This window comes from Manduca sexta, chromosome 6, assembly GCF_014839805.1.
Source record: "Manduca sexta isolate Smith_Timp_Sample1 chromosome 6, JHU_Msex_v1.0, whole genome shotgun sequence".
Classification (NCBI taxonomy): Eukaryota; Metazoa; Arthropoda; class Insecta; order Lepidoptera; family Sphingidae; genus Manduca; species Manduca sexta.
The window spans coordinates 1,864,202-1,891,331 of record NC_051120.1 but is presented as its reverse complement, the minus strand read 5'-3'; the positions used below and the strand labels follow the sequence as shown (position 1 = coordinate 1,891,331).

The 27,130-nt window shown below is 35.7% G+C and overlaps 2 protein-coding genes across 4 annotated transcripts; one reads left to right on the top strand and one right to left on the bottom strand.

Moving 5' to 3' along the window:
- The first annotated feature begins 671 nt into the window (after nt 1–671).
- On the top strand, nt 672–27,013 carry LOC115440948 (putative peptidyl-prolyl cis-trans isomerase dodo). Of its 3 annotated transcripts, XM_037447395.1 has the most exons (6): nt 696–839; nt 19,670–19,695; nt 20,421–20,543; nt 24,647–24,686; nt 24,995–25,198; nt 26,222–27,013. In XM_037447395.1, exons 2-6 carry the CDS (start codon nt 19,693–19,695, stop codon nt 26,425–26,427), a joined length of 576 nt encoding a protein of 191 aa, XP_037303292.1. In that variant the 5' UTR covers nt 696–839; nt 19,670–19,692; the 3' UTR covers nt 26,428–27,013. The 3 variants fall into 3 exon arrangements, with proteins under 3 accessions (XP_037303293.1, XP_037303292.1, XP_037303294.1); XM_037447397.1 differs by lacking the exons at nt 696–839; nt 19,670–19,695; nt 20,421–20,543 and adding an exon at nt 23,954–24,089; XM_037447396.1 differs by lacking the exons at nt 19,670–19,695; nt 20,421–20,543; nt 24,647–24,686; nt 24,995–25,198; nt 26,222–27,013 and adding an exon at nt 1,188–2,648 and having other exon boundaries at nt 672–839.
- Nucleotides 2,688–11,857, bottom strand: LOC115440945. Its single transcript, XM_030165471.2, has 2 exons — nt 11,795–11,857; nt 2,688–3,945 (listed from the first exon to the last, which is right to left on the bottom strand). The coding sequence occupies exon 2, from the start codon at nt 3,939–3,941 to the stop codon at nt 2,931–2,933; it is 1,011 nt and encodes a 336-aa protein (XP_030021331.2). The 5' UTR covers nt 3,942–3,945; nt 11,795–11,857; the 3' UTR covers nt 2,688–2,930.
- Nucleotides 27,014–27,130: the final 117 nt, after the last annotated feature.

Here is a 27,130-nt window from a genome sequence, read left to right as displayed (position 1 = left end):
TATACACATGCTTCGGTCTGCGACAAATGGGCGTACAGTCAGAGTGGAGGGTTAGGGAAGAGAGGGGGGTTCGTTGGTTGGGTGTCATAATTTTACCTAAGCCTACCCCTTCGGGGATAACAGACATGAGTGTGTGTACGTTAGAATTACGGATGTCCCGTGGACTTTGAGTACAGGATAGATTATTAGGGAGTTACCTACTTGTTTGGGTTTTTTTAAATTGAATTCGCATTACGTTAGCTTTTCTTGCGAGACAGTACGTGATGTACAAGTTTAGTGGAATATGTCTGCCATTTAACGCCATCTAGCAGGCACGTAAAGTCTGTCTTGTTTAATATTCAAAGAAAAGTTTGGTTGTAAGCAAAGATAAATAAACCAGACGCAGGTATTGAAATCCAGTTTTAGTTTCAAGTTTAATTTTCCATTCAAAGCTACTTTGCAATAAGCTTCAACTATAAACTACGAGATGGAGCTTTACTATAAATTGTTACTTGTTAGGAATGCTACCTACTTTTTTTACCGAAATTATTTGAACAATCCGTAGTTTTTGTATTTAAAAAACTTTAAAATCATTGAATTATAGTAAATAAATCATACTGTACTTTATAATAATATTTTAATAATCCTATATAATTTGCCTTAAATTATCTTATATCGATACATGAATCGAATGGAAATTACCGGCATACTAAGACTATATTATTTCCACATCCCTATTTAAAAAGTAAAAGTAGGCGTCCTGTCAAACAAAGGCGGCTTATTTTTTGTTGTTGTAATCGGAATCAAAATAAACTTTATAAAACATCTCAACCACATAACTGCGATTGTTCAACTTTCAAGTAAGTGTATTATTCTTTAAATAAGACATAAATACAATATTTTGCGATTAAACATATTGTGATTTTATAGGTTATGTTACTAAATAGTTTAATTCCGTCTTCGTAATCTGAAGTTCTTAAGATATTATTCGTTTATGGTGGACTAAGGCTTATATTTCGTAGAATGCAAGGACCGTATCCCAACTATTATTCATTAAATTAATTAAGTTCATAAAAATAAAACTCACTAGAAAGTTCGTCTAAAAATGTGTTGTGTTATCCGAAATAACGTGCAAGAATTTAATTTAAGAAATAAAATTTGTGTGCAAGCTCGAGAACCCCATGAAAATATGTTACAAAATCTTGCAGAATGTCGAAAGATAACGAAGCGCCGCTGCCCGAAGGATGGGAAATGAGAACCAGCCGTTCCACCGGGATGACATATTTCCTCAACACATACACAAAGAAGTCTCAATGGGAGCGTCCAGAAGCTCCTGCAGACCCTGGAGAAATCCGGTGCAGCCATATACTGGTGAAACATGCAGAGAGTCGGCGACCGTCGTCTTGGCGCGAGGAAAACATCACCAGAAGTAAGGAAGAAGCTTTAGACCTTCTAAAAAGCTACCGTAAACAGATTGTAGCGAATGATGTCCCGTTTGTTGATATTGCAATGAAATATTCCGACTGCTCATCGGCCAAGCGTGGTGGGGATCTGGGCATGTTTGGAAGAGGGCAGATGCAGCAGCCATTTGAGGAGGAAGCATTTAAACTGAAGCTTGGCCAACTCAGCAAACCAGTCCAAACTGATTCAGGATATCACATCATCTTGCGGACTGTTTAATTATGTTTTGTTTAAGGGATGTTTTTGTTTGATTGGATAAGGTTGTTACGATCATTTTCTGAATGAAAAAGCATTTTTTGTTTTTATTAAAGTATTAGATTTGAACAATAATAAACTGCCAATTATTAATATGTCATTTAAGGTAATTTCATCTTTTCTACACACAACATAAAGATTATATATCTAAAATATATAATTATGCACCCAATAATAATAATTAGTAGTTAAGGACTTCACATTTATACATTTTTAGACATTGTACTCATCTCATTTTGTTTATGTCACTTGATTCCTACATACCTTCAAATTTTAATTGACACGGAAACAATTAAAAGCTGTTCCTGGAGTTAAAATAGTTTTAAGGTCTAAAGTTTGACTTAACGAAAGATATGATAAAGAACCAGAAAATTCATTTCATAAATAGATTATTGATATGTGCCGATTCAAAAGTACCCATGTTTTCAACATTGATTGTTTAAGTAAAAGGAACTTTATTATTTCATTAATATAATTTTTATGGGAAAGTTTCAGTGAGGCTTTGACCAAAATTCTTCTATTTAGGTTTTTGATTGGCTCATTATGTATAATTATATCAATTATTAATAAATAGTTTATTTCTCCACAGCTCTTGCAATTACAATGTATAATAACTGTTATAGAAATATTGCTTAAAAACCTGTGGTGACCAGTGCCTGATCTGACTTAAAATAATGTATTTGATTGATTATCACATAGATATCAATTTGAAGTTAATAATGAAGGGAAATACATAAAATTTGACACCTCATCGGTCATAGGATAATGTGCCTTTGTGAATCTAAAAATATATGTTTATTTTATGCAAATGCAAAAACAGACCTATCGGTGGACAACACTCCCTCTGTGGGAAATTCTACTTTATTTGATTTATGAATGAATGTCGTTTTTTGTTGTGTATTGCTACATTGTGTATTGTTTATGGGATAACAATAAATAAACATTTTTCACAATTAAATTGTTTTATTCGCAATAGCCTTAGTTCACCATAAAATGGCGGAATTTGACGCGTAAGTGACTAAATATTACTAACATCAACTAACAATATAGCTAACAAATAACAAAGTACCGTCAGTACGGCCTATGGCAAACCCAGCCAATTTGCCATAGACATTATTTTTTTGTTTTTTTTTTTCACCAAACTTTTAGAGTGGTATGGCACTTACTCTAAGTGATCTACATAGTGAAACAGAAAATTTTGAGCTCAACAATTATAAACAAAATGACTTAAAATTTTACAAAGCCTTCGCCGCGTGGTCGTCTTTGTCTTGACTGTTCCTGATGAGAAGAATCGTGTCCAAGGTGGAGTCCTTGATGTTTTGTGGTGCAGGGGTCCAGATGGGACCAATGATTGGTGGTGACCGCTTGCCTCCCCATACGCTGAATTTAACTTTCCTCTTGCCATCTTTCTTGAGGTTCACATCCAAGTACGGATGGCCAGGTTTGAAGATCTTAGGTAGAGATTCAACGAATGCCTTGAAGGGTAGCGCTTCTCGCATCGTCCTCTCATCCATTTTGGTGCTTAAAGCGAGAATTTTGATCGGATGCCGTTTGTCAACGTTCGGGATGAATTGGAAGCCAGCTACGTCCAGTTTCTCGTTTGCCGGCGAGTAGTTAGAGACGATACGCGTCAGTTCCGGGATGGAGGTTGAGAATATTATCTTAGAGCCTTTGCCTCCAGGTTTCAGCACCATTTGTCCGCTGCGCTTGCCTCCCCAGGGACTAAAGCGCACTCGCTTCGGCATAGTAGGTTCGCGGATGGCCGCTGCTCGTTTCCATGTCCACATATGTTCGATGCTTGCCTTATCCCTCTTACCACCCCACGGGCTGAAGCTCTTCTTCTCAATATTATTCAGCAGCTCAGTAGCGTTCTCATCTGCAGTGCCAGTGTAGCCGATCAGAAATGGACTGCCGTTTTGGTCTTCGTTGCGAAAGTATAATGTCTTGTCGGTATCAACCAAGTTTGGCAGCCAATGCCTGCTCCTTGCTTCTTCTTTATCGTCAGCTGTTCTCCTCTTCCTCTGTACTTCTGTCTCTTGGTTGTAGTATTGGTCGTTGGGTTCTGGTGGGGGTTCGAGTTCGCGCGTGGCCGGCATGTTGAAGTAATTGACGTATGGCAGCGGGTACTGCAGCACGGAGTCCAAGGGGTCGAGGATGGAGTCTGCCCCGGGGCCTCCGGTGTTGATGTACTGGAGGCTGGCCGTCCCCAGCCAGGAGAGCGTGATCAGGAGCCAGTGGTGTGACATGGTTCTGTGGACAAAGGGATAGATAAAGTTAATCACTATGAATAAATATAAATAACGAAGAACCAGTAAAATTTCTAAACACATTACTGAAATTGGGCATCACGATCTATGAGAAATACGGTCTCAGTCTAATAATATCGAGACACGGATTTTTTTATTCTCATTATTAAATGATGAGACGAACAAGTCGCTCGCCTAATGAAAGCTCACAACTGCCCAATAATTAGCAACACTATCTGAAGTATAAAATTACAAAGCCACATGGTAATGACCTGCGCTGATTACCCTGAGACAGGTATCGAAGTATCAATGCCTAAATTACACACATTCACTCACAACCTTACGCGTTTATCTCCGAAGGGGTATGCAGAAGCGCAACCAGAGCACCCACTTTATCATATCATATCATATCGGGCACAAATTCCAAACTCCGGGCTGATACTGTGCAGAAAAACCCAAATATCACATTGCCCGACCCAGGATTCGAACCCAGGACCTCAGAGCCTTGCCGTACCGCGCGTGCAATACAAATACGCCACCGAGGCAGTCAGTCATGCCTAAATTACACTGGCTTAAATGTTCTTCAAACTAAAAAATAATTGCATTTCCACAGTAGTGAATGTTCCAGCGAATATGTCGCAAAATCTATCATTAAACACGACAATGTTTCGCATTATATTTGCTGACCCGCTGTCTCACCTCCATTATCCCAAAATGGGTTACATTTTTATCATCACCCAATTGGTATATTGACAGCAAAGGCGAAGTCCAGTTAATATAGTTTTTAGATTTTAACATCAGTTGTCTTATTGGGTTATGATGGGTTCGCTTTGTAACTGTTATATATATTATGTTATTAGATAATTGTTCCCTGTGACCGTCCTGAGTCGAGGTTCATAACCTCAGGGGGTGCCCTCAGCATGGTCGCATAAATTTCAAAGTTTGCGGAAAAGTCCGATGTGTTTGTATGAGTCTGCCCTAGCTCGGTTAACAAGTGTAGGTAATATCAGCTTAAAAAAAGAAAAAAAAAAAGTTTATTAAGTATACTTTCAGCGGTATAGCGCTGTAAACCCAAATATAAATATTTCCTTCGAATTTATTATGAAGGCAACTCCAGTGTTGTAGCGTAGTTTAGGCGACACTTTGAAATGCCTAAAATAAAATCTATAAAATAATGAACGTCGCATGTACCAGTATCTAAGGAGTTGGGAGGGGCGTGAAACTTATTCTTGTTTTATTGAAATTAGCTCTTTTTTGCAATTGCCCGGTGACTAGGGGCAGCAAGAACCAATGCTGTGACACTGATCCAATGTGTATACGATACTTTAAAATTCGAAACATAATTTTTATTGCTTTGAATGCCGTGATGAGCTTGCCGTTCGCGTGGCGGTATTTGATACGACCGCCCACAAACAGTAGAAACACCATCCAACACCTCGAATTACACATTATTGTTTGGTATTCCACTGCGCTCGCCATCCCGAGACATAACTCATGTCTAATTATGTCCAGTAGTTACACTGAGTACAATGTCAAATTTTTCAGTACAATTACAATATAAAGGTAGTTGTAAAGTTCACCAGACGAAAAACTTGTCTATATCTTCATTTAGCCGTATAAAGTCTATCTTTCCTACGAGATATAGTGTTAATCAGACCTAACTCACACATTAGTTGTTTAAAACAACTGCAAACATGTAATATAAATAAGAATAATTTAATTACGACTTAACCAACAAAGCCATTGTCCAGAGAGTAGATTTGTTTGTAATACCTTGTTGCGTTAATTAATGTTTTCTTTACCGTTACGATGACTGTTTTCTCAAAGGGTTGTTTTAACATTTGGAATTGTTTTGGCTTTGTCTGTTTGTAAAGTAAAATGCATGTACTAATTTCGATTGTATGATGCGATTTTTGCGACGACCTCGGCGGCAGTTGTATTACGATTGCTGTCCTGAGGTCTCGGGTTCAATCCCCGGGTCGGTAGTAATGCTATTGGGTTTTTCCACTCAGCCCGAAGTCTGGAATTTGTGCTCCATATGGGCATAGGCTCGCCCCTATCACTCCATGGCAGGGAATACACACGGTAAATAGGTGCAAAAGTTGCACCTCCGCCTACCCATTCGGGGAAAAGCCGTGAGTGTGTGTGTCCGATTTTAGTTTTAATGATTTACATATATTAAGTGAAATTACGACCATCAAGACAGTTTGTTTTGTTAATGAACACATCGTTATTTTGTATTGAACAAGCCGAAAACGATAAAATGATAACAAATCTTGAAATAATGTGTAGAATATACGGAGCAGTGCGAACTAAACCTTCTGTAATATCAATAATAAATAAATTTTCCCTAATCTTAACTACATGATATGTACTGAAAGGAACAGATTTTGAACAAGAAGAAAATTCCTTGCAAATCGCGCCAAGGAACACCAACCATCCAAATGTAAATCGAATGATATTCGTAAAGCGAAATACCATGCACTCATTTGGAAATCTTAAGGATTTCAAAGCGTACAAACTTTTGTCAAACAGATTCTTTATAAAGTGTAAGTAGTATAAGTTTTCTTTATAGGTACGGGCTTGGCAATTTAGCCCCACTACACTTGACGGTAGGTGGAGTAGGTGCCATAGAATATCGACTGACAAGAGATGATTACCCCCTCAGTAGTCGAAACAATTATGCCGGCCTGTTGCAACCGGTTTTACACAAGCTGATCCCGGAACGCAACTAACGTGGGCCACTGGCGGGTTTTAACGCCTCATGTACGGTGGTCGCTATTCAGGCGGATGTAAAATATCCTACACCAACTAAAATATGCGTCGTTATAATATTGTTATGTAATATAAAGACCAAAATTGAAACTGTCTTTTTCCATAAGTAGTACTAACTTTTGCTCGTGTCTTCGCCCGCGTGAACAATCTTTATTGAATTACGCATTAGATAAATATTTTCACGGTATAATATGTCCTTCCAAGGATATAAAACTATCTCCATACCACATCGAATTGAGTTTAGTAGTTTTCGAGGCGCGGCGACTTCGTTTTATAATATAACTAGCTTTTGCCCGCGGCTCCGCCCGCGTTATAAAGTTTTTCGGGCTAAAGTTTTCCGTTATAAAAGTCACGCTGTATAATTTCCTGGGAGCCTATGTTCTTCCCAGGGTCTCAAACTGTCTCCATACCAAATGTCATCTTAATACGTTGGGTAGTTTTTGAGTTTAACACGTTCAGGCAGACAGATGCAGCGGGGGACTTTTGGTTTATAATATATTTTTGTAGAACTTTTTAAGAGGAACAATCCCGTCATACATTATTGTTGAATTACTTTAACCGTTTACGCAGCGCACGCAGCGGATGCTCTAAAAACTAATTAATACATTTTCCCCGTTTTTGCAACATGTTTCATTACTGCTACGCTCCTATTGGTCATAGCGTGATGATATATAGCCTATAGCACTCCAGGAACAAAGGTCTATCCAACACAAAAATATTTTTTCAGTTCAAACCGGTTGTTCCTGAGATTAGCCATTACTGCTCCGCTCCTATTAGTCATAGCGTGATGATATATAGCCTATAGCACTCCACAAATAAAGGGCTATTCAACACAAAAATATTTTTTCAGTTCGAACCGCTAGTTCCTGAGATTAGCTACTACTGCTCCGCTCCCATTGGGTATAGCGTGATGATATATAGCCTATAGCACTTCATGACCAAAGGGCTATCCAACACAAAAAGATTTTTTCAATTTGAACCGGTAGTTCCTGAGATTAGCTATTACTGCTCCGCTCCCATTGGGTATAGCGTGATTATATATAGCCTATAGCACTCCACGACCAAAGGCCTATCCAACACAAAAAGAATTTTTCAATTTGAACCGGTAGTTCCTGAGATTAGCTATTACTGCTCCGCTCCCATTGGGTATAGCGTGATGATATATAGCTTATAGCACTCCACGAACATAGGGCTATCCAACGCAAAAAGAATTTTTCAGTTTGGACCGGTAGTTCCTGAGATTAGCGCGTTCAAACAAACAAACAAACTCTTCAGCTTTATATAATAGTATAGATATAGATATACGGTTGTTGTGCAATCGAGTTATTGTGTCATTTGGTGTTAAGTAACTTTTACTGCCCTTAACTGTTCATGGTTATGTATTCTCGTGTTTGTTGCTGGCCTCAAGGAAAACACAAAGGAGGCAATAGCAAATTATCAAATGATTCGGATTCTGTTTTTTGAGACGGTGGTCTATCTAGTCTCAGGGCTCAGCGGGCCCATAGATCCAGTAGACAATAAGTCTACAAGTGACTACCACTCAAATCACCTTTATGTACATAACTTCGCGAAATTGCCTACTTCAGTTAAGACGCAAATTCCAATCCGGGCAAGCTAATATTTCCAATTGAAAAGCCATTTTTTCCCATGTCAGCAAAAGATAGGCGAAGCTAAAAAATTTACGCCAAACAAAGGTCACACTTTGTAGTCAATGCCTTTGTACCCGTTGCTTTATACCCGTGATATGCAATACCCGCGCTATACCTGCCCTATGCGTAATGTTATGCATTTTTTCAACTACATATTGTGCTCTTCTGAACACCAGTGCATTGTTATGAAGGCACGCGACACTTTGACGTGTAAAACGCGGCGAAATTGTTGGAATCGCTCGAGATCTATTGTGGATTGTGTTTGCTTCTGAAAATTTTGTCCGAGTATGTCGTGTGTTGTGGTGGAAGTAAATTTATAAGATTTTTTCGGTCGTAGAAACTCAATGAATATTGATTTATGTTTACGCGAATGTTAGACATTAAAATTAAAGCATTTTTCGGATTTTATCGCGGTTTTAATATTTTGGTTTTCTCCCGACGTTTCGAAGACGGCAGCCTTCGTGGCCATAGTGGGGACACACGGGAGAGGAGCTAATTTTAGTTTAATTTTAATGAATAAATATTTTTGTGTTTAATAGTGGGAAAAGGTGAAATTTTCTGTAAGAGAACCCAACACAACATATAGGTACTAATATGCGTAAAAGCGGCCTGCATTCCGTTCTGATGATAATTAGATTCTACAGAAATTCTACATCAAGGAAAGCCGGCAGAAATCGGGTTATATGCTTCGCCGCTGGTTAAACATCTACCATGCCTAATTTCATCCAAATCCGTTCAATTGGGGTTATTTCTAACAAACATAAAATATCCAAACATTTTTACAGACTTATGCATTAACAATATCAGGAAGAAATAGGACTAGTTTTTGATCGTATTTCAGTGTTCCCTGAGTAAAAAGTCCGTATACTTTAAAGATAACGGAGCTTTCTATTAGTCAAAGACTCAAGAACCAGGCCAGTACCTATATACCGAGATTCATGCGGACAATCAAAATTCAGCAGGCATTAACGCACTTTATCCCCGAAGTTGTAGACAGAGTTGCAACAAATACACCCACTTTTCAACGCGTGTATTCGTCCCATGATGTGATAGGAGACGAACATATCGCCATATGGATAAGACTTTATATAGACTTTAACTTTTTAATATTTAGGTACTACAATAAAACTTCACGAAAACGCAGTTGTTATTTATTTTTAAAAATTGGCCGAGCAGTTAAATTGATTTAAAAATGCCGTTGATTTGATCAAACCAGACAAAATGCAGGCCATGTTTTTGCAAGGTTTAAAATTTTGTGTGTGCAATGGATTTGGACGTGCCAAAGTTTTGTTTCAATGTATCCGATATCACAATTGTTGACAATAAAAATAGATTAACAGAAACGGGAAGCTCGAAATAATTCCACCTCTATAACATTATCTTTTAGTCCCATTTTTGGGTGTGATGTTTTTTGCATAAAATTATTCAATTTATGGTTTGAGTGACGAGACGAGCTTTTCGTTCGCTTGACGGTAAGCGATACGACCGCCCATAAACAGTAAAAACACCATATAACAACTTGAATTACAAAATAATGTTTGGTATTCCACTGCGCTTGCCATCCTGAAGTATGGGATGTTAAGTCTTTATGTCCAGTATTTACCTACACTGGCTACAGTGTATTAACACGCAAATGATGCATTGGTCTCTCGATCAATCACAAACACCAAAATTAAATATCGACTTAGGAATCGCTTTTTTGGGTCATTATGAGGGGGCTGAATTATCTGCCTATATCTACTAAATACCGATTGATCTGGAATCATAAAATATTGCACACGATTTTCTTATACACCGTCAGTGAGTAAGAAGGGATTTTAGAAATATTTTCTTTAATTTATTTACACATATATTATAACACCATAACAGGTAATATTATTGCGATGTTATACAGATTTAATCTTAACAATTGATTTCAATACATCTATGAGCCATTTCTGTGAATTTTGACAGGTTACATAGAAATATATCCAAGCTCTGGGATATAGTATTAAGCAACCGTATGGCCCGTAACAAGGGCGCAAACTTTAGTACATTTGTTCGTGGTGTTTGTTTGAAGATAAAAAACACCAAAAAAAATATATATATTATTAATTTACACTTCCTACTTAATCAAAATATATACTTAGTTAACTATATTTTTCAACGGCTCCGTCCGCGTGAAAAAGATTTTCCAGGATAAATATTCTCTCGAATTCAAAACTAGCCTATAGTACTGAGTGATGTAGCTTCCTACTAGTGACATAATTTTTAAATGGGTTTGGAAGTTCTTTGGATTTGCGTATTCAAACAAACTCTTCCGATTTATATACTAGTATAGATAGATTAGGAAATAAAGTTTGCAGATTATAAAGGCATCTAGATTTTTTATCGACAGCAATGTAATACAATTAGCTCAGGCTGCTATTCTCAAAAAAGTAGGTAGACGTGTAGCCAGGGTTTTTGAAGATTTTTTATCGTAGTTGGTAGTAAACTAAATTTTTTTGATTTACAATTATACGCCCGTGTATCGACACAGAACTCTACAGAATACAACACATTATTAAAAAAGAGGATTTTAATTCAAAAACTGCCTGTAGTTAACTGTAGTTTCTCAAAAAGGTAAGTCTATTGAAAACCATTTCTATTTCTAATTTGTTTGCCTAATGCGAGAATCAAAAAGGTATGAAAACCTAAATATGCGGGCATTAGACAAAAAAGGGCCAGAAGATAAAATTGTAATAATATTCTAATGAATATATGTCTATAATTTGACTGGTCCATAATTAATCGTAAAGTTATGTTGGCATTAGACTTTGACATAAATTACTGATTAGTTATAATCATTATTCGATGGCGCTTTAAATTTTACAAAATTATTATTATTGCAAATTGTTGTGATATAATGAAGTTATATTTATATTCTTCAAGTTTCTTATTATACCGTTAAATTTATAATAGGAACATTTAAAAAAATATCCTAAACAGATATATCTTAACTACAAAATAAATAACTGCAATAATCTAGTAAATACTAAAAATAAGGACAGAATAAACAAAATTTCCTAAAATTTGTAACATTAAAAGCATTCTATTAAACTTTAGTTTACTCTTCATAATTATATTGTATGCAAACTGCACTTTGCAGTTTACTGAAAGTTTTGCCCCCATTATTAATTCTTATTGAAATGTTATCATGGTTATATAGTTTCCATTTCACTCACTAATAAGTTTTGATACTGAATATTGTATAATTTGATAAAATCATTTTTCTATACAACGGTATGAAGTTATAACCAAATTAAAAAAAAATATAAATCGACAAATAAATTCATCAATTTAAAAAATATTAAATTTAAATTATTTACGAATTATATCATCTAATTGAAAAACACCAAAAAAATCATTATTAATTTACACTTTCAACGTAATCAAAAAGCAATTACCCACCTCAGAACATTGAAATCTCGCCACAGGGTCACTATAGCACAAAGGTCCGCTTGTCTTGACAGTTCGGCTTGCTGTGATGACCATGCTACGGAGCCCGGGCTTATATACGGGCTAAAACACGGTACAGACGGCAGAAAACGTCATACGTGGGATGGTTTAGGGTTAATTTTTATTGAGTGTGTATGTGTTATGAGGATATTTCCTGCAGGGAGTTCTAGCTTTATGATGTTAGATAGTGAAGTGTGGATAATGTATGCAATTTTTTGGTCATATTTGTTAAAAAGATGATAAAAATCTTGTTGACTTTTGTTACTATAGAATAAATGACGTGGGAAAAAACAATACTGTATTTAGTAATCTGGAGGCCGCAGTTTTTTTTGTGTAAATGGAGTAATTGATTTTGATTCACAACGATGTTAAAGTTAACTCATTAACTTACCCAATTCTTTAAAGCTTCCTGCTTGATATGCTAATTTCGTGCTTCCTCCAAGCTTTTCTCTAAGTATTTGAGGATTCCAAAAATTATTATTCTATCCTTTCTAAATTCAATCTTAAAATATCGTACTCAAATATTGTAAACATGTATAAAATCTGTTCTATTATATTTTTAAATTACTGCGAAAACATAGAGTAAAGAAAATATCATATTTCTAAACGTATAATTTATAAATCGTTTACCTTTAGATTATAGAATACCCATTGCTTAGGCTACATATAAATAAAAAACATATGTGCGGTCAGAGGACCTCTGTCAGGTATGAAGTAAACAGTGAGCAATTGGTACAAATTATACAATTTCATTAACTTACTTTTCTAAATCCTTATTTTGCATACGATCTTGAGTTTTCATTTCTCAATACCTGATTTAAATAAATAAATCATAAAATACTATTACAGATAAAAAACACTGTTGGCTAGCATCCCGTATACAATAAGTTACATATTATCCCAAATAGCGACACGGTCGTGACATTACGCCCAAGCTCCTTAAATAAAAGCAAAAAAAACACCTACCGTAAGCCGCGTTAAGGTACTCCAAAAAAAATAATTGAATAAAGAATATAAATGCGAAATCTGACGCATTTTGTCTGCTGTCTGTACTTCTGGTGTGACCAACTGTTGAATTGCAATGGCCACATCTCGCGTCGTTCCAGGACGAAACGTTGCTTGTTTTGCTATCCCCTGTTCATTAGCTTCTAAAGCTTGTTGACTTGTATTTTAAACGCACGTTTGTAGAACTAGATTTTTTACTCTGCGATACTTCGTTTTTGACTTAGTCTTTTTCCTTAGTTATCGACTTAAGTTTTGGGTTTTCTTGTTATTTAGGGCCGTGTATCAAAAGTGAGTTTCTGATACAAAGGATTGTTTAGATTGAGAAATGGAAGTATATACTAGCCCTTGTTTGTGACTACATTAACATCGGCGAATATTGTAGTGCGTATTATTTTAACTCTTACAGTAACTACAATGTATTTATTTATTTATTTACTATAATAGGTACATCAACAGTACATATTATATTAACAGTCTAATACACTTTACACAGGGTTAATAACTAATAGATGCACCAATTAAAGGCTCAGACAATTTCTGCTGGAAAATTTGACAATAATTAATTCTAAGATTTAGTCTAAAGGCACTAGAAAATGTAACAAATTAACAGACAATATTTGACATCATATAAGTACAAAATGGGGACGTTAAAAGTGGCTATATATTTGTTTACATTTGCACGTTTAATGTATTAAGACCCTTTGAAACGAGCTAGAATAGGAATAACAATTGAATTTTTAACGGCTTTGGCAAAACATTTAGATTTTTCGTTTTGTTTTCTAAATACGATCTTCTAATCTGCACATCCTAAAACCTATTTTCTTGTCTTCTATCTATTAATAAGATTATCAACTCTACTGCTGATCGTAGGCCTTCCGAAAGAGCGCTAACTATGCTGGTCTTTAGCAGCCCGCATCGACCCACTATTTTCTACTCTTTGTAATGCTGTAAAATTTTTCGTTCCTCGTATGGCATTGAATTTATTAACACACACTTCTCAGTCATTGTTCATCACAGGACATACCTCGGATTCTGCTAATGTTTGTAAAGATGCAGTCTCGGATTAGCGTTGAATTTCAAATATTTTAAGATTTGCGTCTAATGGTAATGTTTGACGAGCGACGTTGAAGGGGAAGCCGGTCAGAACACTGAGGTCGTGGGTTCGTCTCTATTTAACTGATTGATTGGCAACGTGTACGGGAACAATGTTCAATTTAAATTGGGCGTCGAATCCAAAATATTTAATGTGCATTAAATATAAAAACACGAATTAGGAAGATTACATTAGCTGCATTTTTATAGTCTATCTATCTATATATACAAAAAATGAATCCCTATTTCCCTTGGCCACGCTATCGCGCGTGAACGGCTGGACCGACTTCACTATATTTTTTTGTTGTGTTTGTTATTGTCAGGAGAAGGTTCTTATGCAAGAAAAAAATCAACAATTTACGCGGAAAATTTGAAAATTTAAGAAAACTTAACGGCAATATTAATTTTACATAACTGTCAGTGGTTTGAAATAACTGTCAGCGATAGACAGAATGCGCGCGTGCATACATAGTCAAGACAGGACAACGTCTGTCGGGTCAGCTAGTTTCTTATAAAACCGTAAAATTAAAAATTAAAATAAAAATAAAATAAAATTTATATAAATTTTAGTGATTTATGCACCGTAGAGATTTTTGGAGTTGGTTTTGTACTTCGTTAATGTGGAGAGCTTCTGATGATTATTGCTATAGAGGTGACGGGTTCGCTTCCCTCTTAGTGAAAACTTTATTGCAATTGTATTTTTAGTTATAAATACAATTTTTCTTTGTATATATAAGTTTTAATGGTAAAAGTAAATGGATTGTCGCCTTGAATAGAATTAAATGTTTGGTAAAAAAGTACTTGATAATAATTATGCTATTTTTTATCCCGCGAAGTCATTTTTATGTTATAAAGTTTTTGAGTGCATGATGAAGTAATAGAGGTGGAAGCTATAATTGTTAAGCCATACATATTCTTTAACTTCTTGCCAAATAGTACATATTCGTTTTACCCAAGGATAATGTTTTATGTGCCACTTTAATATGATATTAAAGGTTATACGACATTTTTCATGAATATGATCTTGATAATGAACATGTGCGATAATTTTGTGACGTACGTCCTAAATATGCCAATGAACGTAGCGGTGTCCAAGACGAAGATCGCGTCTCGTGGAGAAGACTGCTGAAGACCTTGGACGGTATTACGATCCTCAGTAATGAGGGTCCGACTGAAGAGAGAGGAACGTAGGTCACTAGATAGCATTAGATGGTTCGATTTTTGTGCTTATCATTCTATAAATATTTTCAATGTCCAGTGGCCAGGGGTCTATTCAACCAGATTCCTACCGGCTTCTCTTTTTATAAAATTTCTGTAGAATCTAATTATCATCAGAACGATTTGTAGACCGCATTCATGAATAGTAGTAGCTATATGTTGTGTTGGGATTCCTTTCGGAAATTTTTACCTTTCGTCACTATCAGAGTCGTATAGTGTAAGTTTTGGGCGTAAAATTCTCAACACTAATAGATTTCGCATAGCTTAAGTCGGTCGTTAGTTCTAGAAGTAATAGGCGAATACTAAGAAAAAAATTATACATAATAAGTTTAAAATGTTAGTGTTTTTTTTTGTTATCGGACCCCACAGTCAATACCGGGGGATACCCGCGAATGGAATACTGGAATCCCCCGGCTTAGCGACTGCAGGGTCCTGGAGGAAAGTTGGCAGGGAATAGCTGGGAAGGATGTGTGGGAGAAGGATAAGGAAGGCGTGCATTCAGTGTGGAGACCGAGCGCAAATATACTGTAGAAGCGGTCTATAGGGGGTGTTGAACTACACGCTTGACTATAAGTGTTTACTGGATTGCGTGAGGGGAAACGGTGCAGAAATAAAAATGAAATCTCTGGTGGGATGATACAGCGGTATATTTGTTGATTAAAACGAATTGCAATATACTTATGACGATACACGCTCATATAACACGGCGTAGCACTTTCGTAGACGCACACTGGTCTTCTGTAGGCGCGCAGTACCCGTAGCATGTCGTAGCAGAGGTGAGCGGCGTAGCTGCAATAAGTTAAGACGGTGCCCCCAGAAAAAAGGTGCGCTAACCAAATGATCTTGGAACGCGACACACTTATGTTTTAACAACTTGTATACCGTGGCGCTATCCGGACGGATATAAAATATATCCTACCACCGGGAAAATTCTCAAATTCTAGCGAATGTCTCTTAATTTAGGTCACCATTTTAGCATACATCATTTTATTTTAAATTGTTATTAAAATTTATCCAAGACACGGAAATTGCTTTCGTATTTAGAATGGCATAAATGCGTATAGTTGTTGTCGGTTGGGCTCTTTTGGTCTGGAAGCGTTGCAGGCAGCGATACGGGGCGACGTCCAAACGTGATCAAAGTGAGCCAGCCACGTGTATTTTGTGTCGACGTGTAGATTTTGGGCCACAAGATTTGAGCGCATAAATTTTTTTTTTTTGTTATTAAGTACAGAATTTTGTCAAAATTATAATGGCGAAGCAGGAGATGTCTTTAAATGTATGTTAAGAATTTAATATAAATTAAGAAAATGATAATCGTACTGCGCGGCGCTTAACGTCTTCAGATATTCGATGTTGATTGATCTTCAGATATTATTCTTCATACCGAATAATAGTAATAACAATAATTTACTTCAAACTAGAACACAATTCTTGCTCACAACTATTTACCCGTACAAATCCTAAAGTGCTGCTTTATGCTTCATTCCCATTATACATAGCTGGCATACAAGAGACTTACGTTTAGATTTAGTTTAAGAAAACGGCGATAGGCTGATTGATTGATTGATACCATGGATCGGTTATTACTAAACATTCTAACAAATTGACCATCGTCACATATTTCATAGAATAAAATATGCTGTCAACCAGTTGCGAATGGTTAAATTCCGAAAGGTAACCCGACACAACATATAGGTACTAATATGCATCAATGTGGTCTACAAATCGTTCTAATGGTAATTAAATTCTGCATAAACTTCCCTTTATATTGATAAAGAGAAGCCGGCAAGAATTGGGTAATATGGATTCTTCGAGACTGCTGTCAACAAAATAGCCTAAACTTTTGGCCGCATGTATACATCGGTTTGAAACGCAGCTTTGGCTTGCTATGTCTACGCTTTCAGTTAATGCATAAAACGTTTCATAGCTTTAATATTTTAATCCAATTTTGTCTCTATACAAATTTTAAAACACCGTAGTGACTCGATTTTGCGAGGTTTTTAAAATGGACTTTATGTCGTCTAATCTTGATTTCTTTTAAATAAACGTTGTTATATTATAAAATAAAATTTTCTTTATTTGCTACTACAGTTCACATAAGAATTTATTCAAAATATTAAAGTTAGGTTAAATATATTCAGTATCAAAATGTACAACGAACACATCTCTGCTGTGTGGGTGTGTGATATCTATAACTAGATTTGCATCTTCGATTTTATTTACCGTATCAACTTGGTAACGACCACGAAATTATATTATGCAACCTACCAATAGGATCTACTGGTATAACGAAACTGCTTTAGAATTAATTTCATCGACAGAAACCATAGCAATAAGAAATGTTTTCAGTTCTAATGTAGGAATAATATTCATTGTAGTTAGAAGTTATGGATCAATATAAAGTAGAATCATTCAGAATTACATGATGTTTAATTGGATAAGCGCTTCGACTGTTCGATTACCAGACATATTGGCAAAACAATTATGTTACAGTAAACACCTGGGCCCATTGAAGAGTGCCCGTCGATTGAATGAAAACAAACGTTATCTATTATCTCAAGATGGCCGACTTTGCGCGGGAACCTTTTTGGTAAAGGACCTCGTCTTCTGACTTGGAAAAAATAACACTGTTTTACTTGAATTAAAAGATCTAAGGGTTAAGTATATAATTAAGAATATTAATATAAAAGTTTTGAGGAGTATGTTACTATTTATCTCGTAGAATTTAGAATTTGAAAATTATTTTAACTTATTTTGTGGAAATAAACAAGGCCTGCTCTGCAGTGTGACGGGTAAAATTCAAGTTCCTTATTGCATAGTGCGTTATTTATGGCTTTTATGTTTAGAGACTTTAAAGACTCTATCGGAAAGCAAAACTGATCAACGTGAAACTTAATAAAGTTGGAGCCACTAAATGTGTTAAGTCCTTAACCAATTTGTGACGTTTTCATGGACGGTGGGAAACTTCGATCTACTAGCATCCTTGTGCCTTGTAACCCTTTTAACACTTAAGAGATCAAAGATATTTATAGACGTTCCATATTTAAATCGAGGTATTACAATGATACTTAGATATTTTTTTTTTATTTATAATTAGTGCTTCAATAATGCAAAAAAAATGTGTTATATCTTAATCTTAGTAAATATTATGTATGAATATTTGTGTTGGTTTCTCGAAGAAGAATTACGCCACAACACCATTGCTGATGGTAGAATATTTGTATCCACCGGAATAGAGGCCACCGTACACAAAGTGTAAAATCCTCTATAATGGCCTGCGTACGTGTGTCGCGTTTCGAATCAGTCTGTTTATATCCAGTTTTAAAAAGGCTGACATAATTATGCCGACTGGTGAGAGGGTCTAACCAGTCAATCGACACTATCTAAACCTTATTTCACTTACCATAAGGTGCAGTGTGGTTAATTTTGCGCGTATAACAAAAAATGTTCCTGAGTGAAACTCCATAAATCTCTATTATGACGAAAATAGCCTGGGAAAGGGCATCTAAACCGTCTAGTTTAATATCCCAGCGGTGTGTCAACAGCGTCCATTGTTGCTCGACTACATCAGAAACCAGCTATTGTACATCAGTTCATTGGGTATTGCCTAGCTCGCTTAGTCGTGTTTAATGTGTTTAGATTTTTCCATACTATAGTCGTATTAATTCTTTATTTATATTATAAATATATATTTTTTAACAGATAGTTGTTATTTGTGTTATTACATATGGATGGCGAAGGCAGGTGAGTGACCGCTATTCGATACGTCGCTAGCTCTGTAAATATGGTTTGTCCATTCATGCAGTAATAAAGATGATTTTTTAGTGGTAAGTGTTGGCTCATGCCGCAGCTTGAGTTAAAGGCGTTCCGTGGATTAAAAGCCCCATTATTTATTTAATTATTTACGGTAAAACCAAAATACTTACAAAATTATATCTAATCATATTATAGCATATGAAAAGAATTTTATTTCCTGGTTTTCCGAGGTAAAAATGTGTCTTTATGTTAATCCAGATAATTTTCTATGTCCCAAACTTCATCCAAAACCATTAATGAGTTTACTTTTAATAATCATCCAAATACCATCATAAATATTACTATTTTTAGTATGATTTGTTTAATTATAGAGCTAAGAAACTACGCTCGATAGAGGAGATATATAATTTCTTATGTTAATTTCTTTAGTTTTCTCCCGACGTTTCGAAGACTTTGCAGCCTTCGTGGTCACGGGGGGACTGACCCTCCTGTCGAAACGTCGGGAGAAAATTAAATATAAAAACCCGCGATAGAATCCGAAAAGTAGTTTAATTTTAAAGATATACATAACTTTATAGTCATGTTTCCTTCTCGCTCTCTCAGTCTAAGATGACTCATAAAACAGCCCAAATCAAGTGCCTACAACGATGTAAAGATCACTAACACTTGAAGGGTAATAGAGCGTCAAAACTGTCTCCTACATGTGTATCACTATTAATATGATAATTTTATAACTTAAACTGTTGTTTGTTGCAGTTAACGCGTCTCAGTTAACTATAATGGTGAGTTGTTACGTAAAGCTTTTGATGTATTCATTTAACTTGTAAGTCCGTCGTGGAAATGTTGAATTTTAAAGTTATCTATTTTGAGGGTGCTGATTATATTTTGTACCAAACAATATAAATTAAGTAAGTAATTAGTGTTAGCATCTAGTCTTTTACTGTAATTTCATTATTTTAATATATTTTTTTTACGTTACTAAAACCAAATAAAATATTTCTTTCTTTCTTTTTTCTTTCCTTCTTTCTTACTTACTGTCTCTAAAACCGACTAGGCTAGGTATAGGGCGACTAAATACATATCATTTGTTATTTCAATAAATTTTATTTGTATACTTTTGAAATAAAAGCAATATGTTGTTGCTCTGAAAGGGATATTTTTATTATAATAATTTTCTTACTTTACATATAGACCTTACACCCATACTAATAAATGAAATTAATCTTACGTGAAAGAGAAACAACATTTAAAAATATTACTTTACATTCACAAATCTCTTAAATCTTTAGTTATCCGTTTTAAATTTAAATGTCATTTTAATTTCAATGTTGTCAATCTTGTCTATTAAAAAAAACCATAGAGATATTTAAAAATAATAAAATTAAATGAAGTGTTAAAAACTTCATTTACATACATAAAATCGATTGGTCGAAGGTGTGAGTCTGTAAAGGCTGAATAGCAATAGAACAGCCCGATCCCACTGAATCTAATGTAATTATCGTGTTAGAAATTCAAGTTCTGCTCGGACGGTGACTGCCCGCTGTGGGCGCTGGCCGGTCTTCATGCTCTAAGCGGCTTGCCAGCCTCAGTATTCAGGGATCTGGTGGCGTGTGTGGTCTACGAGCGATCGGTAAGTGTTCTTCATTGGTAAGACGTTAGCAGTGGTATAACTACACCGTAAATAGATTATAGATTTTTAGTTATACTCAAAAATCTTTGTAAATTAGTGGCGAAGGGAAAGATTTTCCGAAAGGTATTTACTAGCAGTAGTATAATAATAATAATATCAGCCCTGTATTATATACTTGCCCACTGCTGAGCACGGGCCTCCTTTACTACTGAGAGGGATTAGGCCTTAGTCCACCACGCTGGCCTAGTGCGGATTGGTAGACTTCACACACCTTCGAAATTCCTATAGAGAACTTCTCCGATGTGCAGGTTTCCTTACGATGTTTTCCTTCACCGTTAAAGCTAACGATAAATTCACAAAGAATACACACATGATTTTTTTAGAAAATTCAGAGGTGTGTGACCTTGGGATTTGAACCTGCGGACATTCGTCTCGGCAGTCCGTTCCACAACCAACTAGGCTATCGCCGCTATTATAACTATACGGTAAATATAGTTTTTAAGGAATACTCAAAAATCTTTTTTAATTAGTGGAGAAGGGTAGATAATGTTTTCCGAAAATAACCTGACACAGCATATAAGTATTATTATGCATAAATGGTGTCTGCATATCATTCTAATGATTGAAATTAGATTTTTCCTAAATTACGAAAGGGATTCGGCAGGAATCATTTTATATGGACCCACTACGATGAATATTACAATGTGCTAGGGCACCTTTTTTTTGGTTTTGTAGTGGATTTTGAAGACGGTTCAATTTTTAATTATAATGTTTTTGTTACACAGAACTTGAACCTATTCTCTCACGTATTTTACACCAGAACTCGAACGTCATAACCTAATAATATCGAATACATATAAATGCTATTCCACAATATAGTCACGTCGCTGTTCCATTCGTGATAAATTCGATTTAACGCGTTATAGTGTTTCACCCACCATTAGCCTTTCACGCGGCTTCTGTCGTAGTTCTGGTATCGAAAACTTTGAATTGATAAATAGAAATACAAGTATTTTATTAACTTAAAATCAATGATTTTTATGATAGGCCAACGTAGGGCTGCCATCCGTCCGGAATTCCCCGGATTTGTCATAGTTTGATGGGCGTCCTCGGGCCGTCCGAGAGTGCTTTATATTTTTTAATTTTAATGTTGTTTTTATTTTTTATAGTAAAAAAATAAATTTTCATAGGTGTCCGGGGAAAAACCCGTATTATGCCCAAATTTGTGAGATTTTTGCCGGGTTTATCGGGTGTACGCAATTTAGGTGATGGCAGCCCTAGGCCAACGTGGCATAAAATAAAGTATTTTATTTAGTTAACTTAAAATGTGCATAACATTTTGTAAGGAAGGCCGACGTGGTGCAGTGTCTGAGCAGTGAGTAGTGAAATAATACAGGGCTGATATAATTATAAAATTAATTTCTATTATATTTGATAGATTTTCAGTTACGTCATACAAAGTTAGTATTCCGAGTAAGTATAATATTTTGCTGTTGATATATTTAATATCATTCAACATTCTTTTGGATACCACTCCACTTACTCTCAGGTGTAGTGGGGTAATTTTGCAGTGACTGTACAAAAAAAAAAAAGAATAAAAAAAAAAAAAAAACAGAAAAAAATCACCCCGAAATAGTACCTGTATTTTCTAATATACATGACTATATTTATCTTGATCTATCAAAATCGTTTCAAACTTAATCATAATCTACCCAAAAAAAACCTGTAAGTTGAGATTCATTTTGACATCTCGCATCAAAAAATTTAGTGTCTTAAAATCCCACCTGGAAATCAAACATTGAATCCCACTAACCAAGCACCAACGCACCCGTCCAGGTCTATTTATTTAAGGACTTCCAACGAAGTATACACGACATAATAAAAACAATGTAGCATTTTTACAATTAACAGTGTGACGGGCTTCTTCAATTATAATAGGAGACTACAGCATGTAAATTTAAATATTGGTACAGCGCCAAAAAATGAATATTTGTTATTAATATTATTTATATTAAATTATACTATCAGAGCAATGACGTAATTAATTTTACACCTATAAAGTTTAACCTAGAACTTCTACATAGAGTTTCATGAATCGATACAGCATGGCTGCATGTTAGGTTCCAAAAAATTTACCTAGGTAGTACTTCATGTCTTATTTTGTGAACTGAGAAGCATTAACATTCTGTTTGAAGCGTGCACGTTTATTCAATTCTTTGAAAATACGTTGACACATAAATATTTGTTGTTTCAACATCAAAAGTATTGGAGAAGTATACTGCTGGAATTTGTAGATTTTTATAAATGTTCCGCCAAATAGATTGGTCTTTCTATAGATACCTACATTTGTTTACTTACCTGCTTATATTTATTGTGTGACAAATATTATGTAGTGTACTAAATACACCTTATTGCTACAGGCATGCTTGTTGGATTAGTTTCAAATGTTTCTTAAAGACGTATTAAAATACGATCAATATAATTGTGACGTTATAAAAAAAGAAAATCATTAACGATAGGTAAGTACTCGGAATTATGAAATAGTAATGAACATTTTAACATTATTCTTGTTGATTACCAGCTGGTCCCTCGGGTGAGCCCCTGATTACGTATTCATAAGATCTCTATTAAGTATTTTAGCTAAGTATAGATTCGGTTAAAAAATATCGCAAAGAATAAGTAAAAAGGCAATTTTGTTACTGATGTGATGTTAGCGCAATATGATTTCAATTTGTAGATTTCGGATTTCAAACTAAGCAAAGACAAAATAAGAAAAGGCAAGTGACCAGATGAAGGATGATTGCTTAACCAAGAATTAGTGTCGGCTGTCGTTAATTATTGATGAACGACTTCGATGTTAGAGTATACAGTCCCGAATAAATCGTGCTAGATATAAGTACACATTAGTGTTGTTCAAACGGAAAATCAAATCGAGCACAAACTACGTACTGTTTAATATAGTGGTAAATATTCACCTGACAATTTTGCAGGTTTTTAGAAAAAATAGTAGATAATTTATTTATTTAACGACCTCTAACAAAATGTAAGCCTATTTATTTAATATAATTGTAATGGGTTATATATTATTATTTTGTTTACTTGTATAGCTTATAATTGAATCCTTAAAGTATATTTACTGAATGATGAACCTCGTATTGTTTTAATTTAAATGGCAACATTGTAATTTATGTTTGAATCAAGCTGATTCCTCTAATATTCATAAACATACTTAAATTGTCAATTATAATTGTAATAAATCTTATAATGAATATTGATATTATAATTGCTTTTGTATAAGTAGTAAAAGTAGCAAAAGGGAAAATTAAAAACAAATGGTAAGTTTAATTAACTGATTTATTGCTCAAAAAAATAATGAAAATATGTCTACAGTTTTAACAAATAGAATAACTAATATAAAAATAGTTTTAGAATATATTTATAAACAATGTTTAAAATAAGACGGTAGTTTGACTCGTTAGACAACCGGATGGAGATAGACTCGACGAGTCGTGGTGTGCGCGAGTGATGAAGCGTTGTAAAAAAGTGGTAAAAATATATACACGGCACCGAAAGACTGTTACAAGTAGTTTTATTTCCAGCAACTTATGTTCCCGGGAGTGGCCCTTATAAAAAGATACACGGCATATAATAAATATAATGTCGTAGCATTTGTACAATTAACAATGTGACGTGCCTCTTCAATTATAGGAGACCACAGCATGCAAATTTATATATTAGTACAGCGGCAAAAATAATAATATTTGTTACTAATACTTAATTAACTTATCTACTGCCACTGTTACGAAAACGTGCTAAACAGAACAAAATAAGGACATCAACTATAATGTAAACTTTGACCTTATAAAATCGACTGGTATTTTTGAAAAAACGTGTCGGTACACGTCCATTATATTATTATATTGCTTTGTCCATTTGCGCGTGGTAACAACGCCATTCCGCCCGATAGGTATGGCTCTTTGGCACTCTTTGTCGCGTAATTGAATGAGAACAGTGATGCTCGTTGGCGGGAAACGAAGTCCGCCATTTTGTTTCACTGCAGCTAATTTTGTTGTAAATTGTTATTTGTTAACTTTGTTTCGCAGGATGACAAGATCATGGACGTGTTGAAGGGGACTAGTTTGTGTGAGTATTTTAATGAAATTTCCATTGATGTTAAAATGTGGTTAAGTTTATAATTACTTATATTCCTATACATATTACATTTCACACATTACTTACGCGCCCCTCCCGGCTAGAAGCCCCTGTAAATTAAAAAGAAAGAAAGTAAGATTCAAAACAAAACCTGAACAACCCCTCTCCTTCCCAGTTCCCAAACCCTTTTCCTTTCTTTTAAAACCGGGATCACATCCACGATTTTCCTGCAGATGAGTATCATCACCAGTGATGAATTCGCATCGCCTTCAAATAAACATACGATTCTTCAATACCAGCATCCCGCGAAGAATGCGCTCGCGCAGCGGCAGTGATCCGCTGGGTGTTGCGCCAGTCGTGGTCGTGCGCGTGCGCCGGCGCGCAGGTGACGCGCGACCTCCTCGTGCTTGGAGTGCCGCGGTCGCACGCCACTGCACTCGCGGAGGCCGTTGATGAGCATCGAGAAGAGCACGAGGCAAATGTCAAAGCTAACGGTTTTATGGGTGGGTACTTTATGTTCATCTTTTGTTCAATATAAAATGGTCAAATGTCATCCCGGGATAAAGGTTCACTGAGTCCTTTATAATAATAAATAATATCAGCCTTATATTATATCCTGTCCCACTGTTGGGCACGGGCCTCCTCTACTACTGAGAGGGAATAGGCCTTAGTCCACCACGCTGGGCTAGTGCGGGTTGGTAGACTTCACACACCCTCGAAAACTCCTAATAGAGAATTTCTCAGGTATGCAGGTTTCCTTACGATGGTTTCCTTCAACGTTAAAGCAAGCGATAATTCCCTGAGAATACATACATAATTTTTCAGAAAAGTCAGAGGTGTGTGCCCTTGAGATTTGAACCTGCGGACATTCGTCTCGGCAGTCCGTTCCACAACCAACTAGGCTATCGCCGCTTAGTCGAGTCCTTTGCCCGGTTCAAAAGTAGTTTAAATGTGAATCCAGGACAAGGTCTAGATTATATCAAATTGAATCGTACAGGAATCGCTGCTTACACTCTCGATGAACATCTTCACAAAATTTTGTGTGTATATCATTATGAATGCAGGTTTAATTTTTAAAGAGTATGTAAGATTCGCATATAAACATTGCATTCGCATACATTGTGTTCAATTTCAATGAAGTTTCGTTTCTTTTCTGCGTTCGAAAAGAATGGGTATTACCAACCTCAGGGATGATTTTACGCAGCTATCTCATTACAACGAGATGCCCGGTGCCGCCCGTATGCACAGAAGGCCACCGCGGCTTTTGGTTGGTATGCCGGTGTAGGGTATACGGGGGTTAGGGAATCGGGCCAATGCTCGCTCGGATGATGCTATACTCCCGAGTGTCGACATTGGTCCGTAAGACCGGTGAAACCAACATAACCATTCCACTCTTTCTCAAGTGATTGTAGCAATAACGCGCATTAACGTAGCGAAAAAAATTGGTATTAAGTACAAACTTCGTTAGTTCTTGCACCCCGAACCCCTAATTACTATAAACTTAAAAACGCACTTTTCTTTTCCAGTAAACAAAGTGACTGACGTGTCAGTAACTCCAGGGCCTGAAGGGACAGTAGATACTTTCAAAATGACACTGCACGTCGATGACGTATTTATCGGAGAACAGCACACAAGAGAACTTCTCATAGAAAAGAGTCAGGCACAGTCGCTCCTCGAAGAACTGAAGAAAGCATATAACAAGATGGAAGAGTTAGATTGTAGTGAAAATTAATTTATGCTACTTATTATGTAAGCTAAAAGTAGATGGCAATCAAGCCAATTGTATTGTATAAGTATAAATAAAAATTAATCTATATGTAATGAACGAGTGGAATGTTGCATTCAGTGCCGGCTTTAGGAGGGGCGTCCTGGCACCAGATTTTAGGAAGGATGCTATGAGTTCTTGATGCATTTACTCCGACTTTATCGTCACTTATGGATATAATAAGATTTTTGTCAGCATTAATATTATTGGGACCTAAAAAACTTGCACACGCCGACCCTGGTTGCATTTTTTGAAGGTCGGTAGAATTGTGACGGTCTGTTTTATAGAATGTAGTCCGTTTCACCCCGAACCGCGCGATTTTTCACAATGTGACGATGGTTGCTAACCAGTCTGTAACTACCACCCTATTAACAGCCGTTGAACTTTCATTTAATACGCAAAAAAAAACTAAGTTACACATACGTAGTAATGTAAGATTTGTGCATAATTAAACTCATTGTAGAGAAGTGCAAAAAAAACAAAATTATGTGTCTTACTGTGTATAATACTTATAATACTAGATATAGCCATTAAAACGTATATATTGTTTTTATTTTAAATAATTATTAGTCTTCTTCCATCTCCTCATAACAAAAGTGTTCCACAAAAGGCTTTTTTTTATTACAACCGGCCGCTTGAGACTTTTATCGAGCGGCTCACCTGTTGCGCA